The sequence below is a fragment of the Nansenia antarctica genome (genome assembly GCF_963989245.1).
Source record: "Nansenia antarctica genome assembly, chromosome: 5".
NCBI classification, from domain to species: Eukaryota; Metazoa; Chordata; class Actinopteri; order Argentiniformes; family Microstomatidae; genus Nansenia; species Nansenia antarctica.
Genome location: NC_137690.1, coordinates 2916820 through 2925104, shown reverse-complemented (window position 1 = coordinate 2925104; position 8285 = coordinate 2916820). Strand labels below are relative to the sequence as shown.

Below are 8285 nucleotides of genomic sequence, written 5' to 3'. Positions count from 1 at the left end.
GTTTATCTTATAGGTTGATAACCTACTTTGTGTGAAGAAGAGAGATTTCATTAAATACCAAATATTGCACTGAGTTGAGTAGTCACGCCCTGTGTTGTGTCCAACCCTTTCGGTGGGAGGAGAACCGAACAGTTATCAACCGTGTGCACCCGGAGGAAAGAAGCCGGGCGGCGTGGGATATAACGACCAGCAAGGACCCGAAGAGGAATCCCAAGACGACGGTCAGCTGGGAGATTGATTGTGCTCTATGTGTCTGATGCATGCTAGCTAGCCACTGCAGCTAGCTACCTAAAGCTACCCAGCTAGCCCACTGCTGAAGCTACTTGAAGCTACCAAGCCTGCCCACTGAAGCAAGCTACCTGAAGCTAACCAGCTGAAGCTAACACCATATGAAAGTGGCTGGCTAGCCCTGTCTCAAGCTACAGCTCGAAGGGACAGGCGAACCTCGCAGCTTCAAGAAGCATCAAGGGGAAGCTAGTAGCAGGCTATTTGTGCATGTTGGATTGGGACAAAATGCCTGACAAAGTAACAAAGCCAGAGGCCATTGCCAAATTGGCAGAAGATGAGGAGATGCTTGGACAGCTCAAACGTGAGCGATCTGGAGCTCAATCAGTGTTCACCAGGAGAGCAAATATCCTCAACCGAACTGCCAACTCCTCCACAGAAGGAAAGCTGAAGGCTGAATTGGAAAAGTTTGATGGCGAATACTGCAACCCCATTGCAGCAAACACGACTACGCTGAAGCATTGTCTAAGGCAGACACGGAAGCCAGCAGGCAGCAAGCGGACAACATTGGGAAAATGGCAGAAGACTGTGACCAAAGGTTCGTCGAGGTTGAACACCAAGTGAAGACGTCCCTCTGGTCCAGTTTTGCTGAGACTGAACTAGCTCCTCTCACCAGGCGAGCTGAAAGAGCCATGGACCGAGCAGAGGAGATCGATGTGGAGCATGAAACCTTTGAGCTCTGTGAAGTGCAGAGTAACTACCTATGGGAGTCTATTAAAAAGGCTAACGAGAAACTAGCCTCACGGAGGGCCTGCATTCCTGCAGCCCAGGCAGGTGAGGTACGAGAGCGTGTAGTGAGCCTGATAGACCGGAAAGAATCGCTATGGCTCAAGTGGGAGAAAGAGTTTCGTGATGCGAAGAGAAAAGCGGGGAAATGGGCTGCTGCGGACCAGGATTACATCCGGGCAGAACGGGAGGCTGTGGACGGAGAACGCACTGCTAACATGGCTGCAAGGGAGACTGCTACTGGAAGCGATGAGCAGCCGGAAACAGACGGCACACCACCCAGCGCAGCCAGCATGCCAGTGGACACCTTGAAGCGTGACTGGCTCCTTCAAGTGAGTGACCCCATGCACGGCATAACACCAAGCAACCACCTGAAGAAACAGGAGGAAGTTCTTGAGAGGATGGAGCAACTGTCGACCGTGGACGCTCCTGAGCAGAACAGGAAGGAGAAGGAGAAGAGGAAGGCCTTCACAAAGGCCACGAGAGGGGATGCCTCAAAGGGTGCGTGCTTCATGTGTGGGGATGAGGAGCATGGAGGAAGACTGTTCGCCTGCAAAGAGTTCCGAAGGCTTGACCAGCCAGGGAAAAAGGATCTCTTGAAGAAGGCAGGAGCATGTACGAAGTGCTTAGGCTCTCATGTTGAAGACAGCAAGTGCACCCAGAGGTTCCTCTGCACAAAGGAAGGCTGTCAGAAAGGAAATTCCTCAGATCACCATTACCTCCTCTGCCCAAAGAAGAGGAAAACTGAGGAGGGAGGTGGGAAATTGGAAAGGACCAGAGGAAAAGCCAAGCTGACTGAAGAGCAGAAGAAGTTCTTGGCCGATCTGCCTTCAGATTTGCTGGAAAAGTACAGGAAGGGGTCTTCCATCCGGCGGACTCCCCCCATCGAAACGGAGCGGCCGAGGCAGCCGTTCGGATCCTCAAGAGAGCGCTTACCAATCTCGGCGGGACCACCGGCAGTTTCACATGGGGGGAATTCCAGACTCTCCTCTACTCTGCAGCCAACCTGGCCAATGAGCGGCCAATCGACGCCCAAGCCCAGGAGCAGGATAATGCCGTGGAGTACATCTCTCCGAATTCCCTCATCCTTGGACGTACAGGACAGGGAGGAGACCTGGAGGGGATCAGCTTGGAAGGCCGCTCTTGGCACAGGTTAAAGGCTATCCAGGCCGGAGTAGACAAGTTTTGGACAAGCTGGAGTGACCTGGCAGGACCAAACCTGTTCATCCGACCGAAATGGCACAGAGCTGTCAGGAATGTCTAGGTGGGAGACCTGGTCTGGATCGCGGACCAGAACACCTTGAGAGGTCAGTTCCGGCTAGGTCGAGTGGTGAGAACCTATCCAGACAGAAGAGGAGTGGTCCGGGACGCTGACATCCGGACCTGTGTGGGCCTTCCTGCCCCCCTCACTGCTGGACCCCTGAAGAAACGTACAGTCCTGGCCCCAACCACTGTCCGCCACAGGGACGTAAGGAGACTGGTGGTGCTGCTCCCCTTGGAGGAGCAGTAGTTTGTCACAAGGGAACCAAGAAGTCCTGGACACCCCACTACAGAGACTATGGTGTAGGAGTTCAGGGTTGATTGTGTGTGGTCTCCCTGGATCTGGTGATCGGGAGCCCAAGTGGGAGGTGTGGGGAGATTTTCATTCATAGAATAGATTCATCATCTATTATTTCATAGAATAGGTCTCAGTAGGTCTCACTTTCTTTTCCAGTTTTTGTTCCCCTTGGGGCCCATTTGTTGAGGGACCGCCAGCCATCTTTAAATGGTGTGCAAATTGTTTGACACTTGTTTGTCAGTGAGTCAAGCTACAGGGCCACACGGGCAGCCGGTAAGGGAAATTACAAGTGTTTAAAGTGTGTTTATTTTGATAGGTTTTCATTGTGTATGTTTTCATTGTATGTGATTTGTGCATGTGGGGTTAGGTTATTAACCTACTTTGTGTGAAGAAGAGAAATTTCATTAAATACCAAATATTGGTAGTTGAGTTGAGTAGTCACGCCCTGTGTTGTGTCCAGCCCTTTCGGTGGGAGTAGAACCGAACACACACATACACACACACACACACACACACACACACAAACAGATACACAGACACACACACACACACGCAGACACATGCAGACACACTGCAAAAAAAACTAACATATCCAGTAAGTAGTCCCGCCCACGAACAATTCTAGAGAAATTAAACTTATCTCTGAGACTCGGACACCTTGTCAATCTGGCCCTAGTGTAGTCTAAATGACTCTCACACACCCAACTCAGTGTGGTCTGCTCCAATCACAACCTCTCTCCTCCTGGCCTCTGTCCCACACCACACCCCCTACAGATACAGAACCAGGAAGTGTTCCCGCCCACAGACACAAACACAGAAATAAAACTGACTCTGCTGCCCAGTCTGGTTAGTGTGCAGCAGAATGGCAGAGAGTTCGGACTCCTTCAGTTGTACAATCTGTCTGGATCTACTGAACGATCCAGTGACTATTCCCTGTGGACACAGCTACTGTAGGGGCTGTATTAAGGGCTACTGGGACCAGGATGATCAGAAGGGGATCTACAGCTGCCCCCTGTGCAGACAGACCATCACCCCAAGGCCTGTTCTGAGGAAAAACAATCTGTGGGCTAAATTTGTGAAATGGAAGGAAACAGGATCCCAAGCTGCTCCTCCTGCTCACTGTGATGCTGGACCTGGAGATGTGGTGTGTGATGTCTGCACTTGGAAAATGCAGAAAGCCCTCATGTCCTGTCTGGTTTGTCGGGCCTCTTACTGTGAGACTCACCTCCAGCCTCACTGTGAATCTCCTGCCTTTAAGAAGCACAAGCTGGTCAAAGCCTCCACACAACTGGAGGAGAAGCTCTGCTCTCGTCATGAAGAAGTGTTGGAGGTTTACTGCCGTACTGATCAGCAGTGTATCTGTTTGCTGTGTTCCATGTTTGAACATAAAGACCATGATACCGTCTCAGCTGCAGCAGAAAGGACTGAGAAGCAGGTAAGAACCTGAGCTTCTCACTGGTGACTCTGATGAATGTAGAACTGAAGTTAGTAAAGCTATTCAATCTTGTTTAAATATAAAAACAACAACAGGACGATGACTGATTTGAACTGATATAGGACCATGTTTAATTATTGTACAACAGAAGATCCATAGTCTCTTCCACACTACTATGTTGGTGTATTGGAGAGGGTAACGGTTGATGTTGTTATTGTTTTACAATCTAGTTCTTATCACAGGTTGTCACAGGTAGAATGATTAACTAAAGACACCCTGCATGTCCTGTCTAGACTTCTAATCTCTCTGTCTGTAAAACTCATGATGTCTGCTTCCATTGTCCAGCTTCTACCCTTTTACTTCATCAACAAATTCTAACATTTTGAATGGAAACAAATGTTTTCTTTCAATATGAATGATTACTCTATCCTCACTGTTCTCAACATGGCTTATATATTTATTTAAAACAATTGATTGTTTATTCAGGTGTTGTTTGGATTTGTGTGATATCAGCCACACACCACGTGCAGTAGCCTGCTGTAATAAAGTGTGTTTGTCTACAGAAGCAGCTGGGGATGAGTCAGCAGGAAGTCCAGCAGAGAGTCCAGGAGAGAGAGAAGGACCTGAGGGAGCTCCAACAGGATGTGGAGTCTCTCACTGTGAGTATTGACCAGAGGAGACGCACCATTTCACTGCTCTCTTCTAGTCAGCAGGTCACACTCCAATCACACACTCTGTGTGTGTGTGTGTGTGTGTGTGTGTGTGTGTGTGTCTGTCTGTCTGTCTGTCTCTTTGTCTCTCTGTCTCTCTCTCACTCTCTCGCTCTCTCTCTCTGTGTGTGTCCTAACAGCACTCTGCACAGGCAGCAGTGGAGGACAGTGAGAGGATCTTTACTGAGCTGATCCGCTCCATTGAGAGAAGGCTCTCTGAGGTGAAGCAGCTGATCAGAGCCCAGCAGGAGGCAGCAGTGAGTCAGGCTCAAGGACTCGTGGAGCGACTGGAGCAGGAGATCGCTGAGCTGAGGAGCAGAGACGCTGAGCTGGAGCAGCTTTCACACACAGAGGATCACATCCATTTCCTCCAGGTAACCAGTGTTGCCACAGTTACTTTGAAAAAGTATTCTGATTACTGATTACTGATTACTCCTTTAAAAAGTAATCTAGTTACTTTACTGATTACTTGATTTTAAAAGTAACTAAGTTAGATTACTAGTTACTTTTTTAGTTACTATTGGCAGCTGCATAGGCACCCGACCCCCCCCCCCCCCCCGCAACATAAAAATGAAAACTGGTTTTGCAAAAACTCACTTTATTTTAACAGTAACTTAAATTACATAATTAAACTTTAAACAATAACTTAAAACAACAAAATAAAGAGTCTTTCTTTGCCTCACCCAACATAAATACTTGTTTTTAAACAATAAAATAAATATAATCTTTATTTAACAGTAACTAGCAAGGAGTGGTTTCACAAAACCTAAAACCTACCCTGACCATTCAGGCTTTTACCACAGGACAATATTTTCTTGCCAGCACAGAGTGTACAACGAACATTTATGTTCTTGTCATCCTTTGCTGACACAAACTCAAAATAATCCTTATGTCCAGGTTATAATATAATAGTCCAGCTATTTAACGCATATCTCTGTTCTCGCTCCATTGTGTAGGCTACGCTTCTGTTTACACTGTGCAATCAGCGTGGTGATACACGTGAGCGATTCTGCTGCAACCTCGTGTTGAAAAGTGAGCACTGACGTCACTCCCCAAGACGCGAGAAAAGCAAACAAATGTTTGTTTACTATCGAACATTACAAAGAAATACTGCATTTAGCCTAAGTTATGAGGTAGTAACGCAATAGTAACGCACAGTCACTTGAATAAGTAACTTTAATCCGATTACTGATTTGGAAATAGTATCGCGTTAGAATACTCGTTACTGGAAAAAGTATTCAGATTAGAGTAACGCGTTACCGGCATCACTGCAGGTAACTATACTGCAACTACCACTCCATGTATCCTCCAAGTCATAACACTGCAACTACCACTCCATGTATCCTCCAGGTCACTACACTGCAACTACCACTCCATCTGGAATACTGAAATCAGCTTCCTGTTCATGTAAATAATCCTCTTGTTTTCTCTCTCTCTCTCTCTCTCTCTCTCTCTCTCTCTCTCTCTCTCTCTCTCTCTCTCTCTCTCTCCCCCAGAGTTATCAGTCTCTCTCCAGTCCCAGTGTATCTTCAGACGTACCCAGTATCATTGTCCGTCCTCTTCAGTACTTTGGAGATGTGAGTGAAGCTGTGTCTGAGCTGAGAGAGGAACTAGACGACATCCTAAAAAAGGGATGGCCCAAGATCCCAACTACAGGTGGGCTAAAAACTCCTGTATTCTCTTCACACAAACAACTTCAGACCAATTCAATGACATTAACAAACATGTTTATAATCTGAATAATCTCTCTCTCTCTCTCTCTTTGTGTGTGTGTGTGTGTGTGTGTGTGTGTGTGTGCTAATGTGTCCGTAGTGAATGCAGTGGATATATTACTGCCACCAGAGCCCAAGACCAGAGCCCAGTTCTTACAATGTGAGTCTCTTTATCCTGAAGTAGCTGACATTCTCTACAAACATGTTTATAATCTGACATCTACAAACATGTTTATAATCTGAATAATCTCTCTCTCTCTCTTTGTGTGTGTGTGTGTGTGTGTGTGTGTGTGTGTGTGTGTGTGTGTGTGTGCTAATGTGTCCGTAGTGAATGCAGTGGATATATTACTGCCACCAGAGCCCAAGACCAGAGCCCAGTTCTTACAATGTGAGTCTCTTTATCCTGAAGTAGCTGACATTCTCTACAAACATGTTTATAATCTGACATCTACAAACATGTTTATAATCTGAATAATCTCTCTCTCTCTCTTTGTGTGTGTGTGTGTGTGTGTGTGTGTGTGTGTGTGTGTGTGTGTGTGCTAATGTGTCCGTAGTGAATGCAGTGGATATATTACTGCCACCAGAGCCCAAGACCAGAGCCCAGTTCTTACAATGTGAGTCTCTTTATCCTGAAGTAGCTGACATTCTCTTTCCATTGATCCTCTCCACACACCTGAGATATAACTAGGGAGGTCTAGGAGAGGCAGAACATCATCAGAGACAGACTAGATATCTGACTCTCCTTATTCCTCTGATTTGGTCTCTGCTCTGTTCTTCTCCCAGATTCCTGTCGGCTCACACTGGATCCAAACACAGCACACAGCCTCCTCTTTCTGTCTGAAGGGAACAGGAAGGTGACATATATGTACCAAGCCCAGTCATATCCTCATCCAGAGAGATTCACTAACTGTGCTCAGGTGCTGTGTAGAGAGGGTCTATCAGGACGCTGTTACTGGGAGGTTGAGAGGAGATGGGCGGTTTACACAGCAGTGTCATATAAAGACACAAACAGGTCAGGTCATGACTCTTATTTCGGATGTAATGACAAGTCCTGGAGTTTAGACTGCTGGAGTGGTGGTTATATATTCAGACACAATAAAGTAGAGACTGCAGTATCAGGCCCTCAGTCCTCCAGAGTAGGAGTGTACCTGGATCACAGGGCAGGTACTCTGTCCTTCTACAGCGTCTCCTCTGACACAATGACCCTCCTCCACAGAGTCCAGACCACCTTCACTCAGACCCTCTATCCTGGGTTTTATGTTGGTGGTGCGTCCAGTGCTGAGCTGTGTGAGCTGGAGTAGAGGTCCCTGTAAGAGTGATGTTTTATCATAACCTACTAACCTGTAGAAATATCTTTCTCTGTGATTTGGTCTAGGGGTTTAATATTATTATTATTATTATTATTATTATTATTTAGGGGTTTAATGATTTCCCTCTTCTATGAATCTCAGAGGATTGACTCTCAGATTGAGCTCTCTCTGTAAAGTCTACAATGTGAGATTATTGATGTCACTAATCTATGATGTGGGATATTCTCTGTGTTTGATTTTGCAGAGTAATCGTGTTATACCTTTATCATTATGTACGTATTTGATGTTATTGCAGAACAGTTTATTTCACTACCAATAGAAATGCTGCATGATAACATGTTTCCCTGCTGGTGTCCTACGTGTATTCTTATTGATTATTACCTATTGATCTATTCCCTCTCTAATATGAACTACTCTCCTCATCGTCATCAAAGTTGACCAGTTGTTCTGTTCAGTTGTACAGAACTATGTTGGTCCAGTCTTTCTGATCTATTTGAAGCCCAGTAGAACAGCCAGCTACTGGATATGTGGGATTGAAAATGAACCTGA

General features: G+C 46.4%; 1 protein-coding gene across 1 annotated transcript; it reads left to right on the top strand.

The window, feature by feature from the left end:
• Positions 1-3431: 3431 nt before the first annotated feature.
• On the top strand, positions 3432-7727 carry LOC308159170 (E3 ubiquitin-protein ligase TRIM16-like; the record flags this gene model as incomplete). Its single annotated transcript, XM_080532919.1, has 6 exons — positions 3432-4004; positions 4568-4663; positions 4855-5088; positions 6211-6370; positions 6981-7040; positions 7210-7727. The coding sequence occupies 6 exons, from the start codon at positions 3432-3434 to the stop codon at positions 7725-7727; spliced, it is 1641 nt and encodes a 546-aa protein (XP_080389045.1).
• Between the last annotated feature and the right edge of the window lie 558 nt (positions 7728-8285).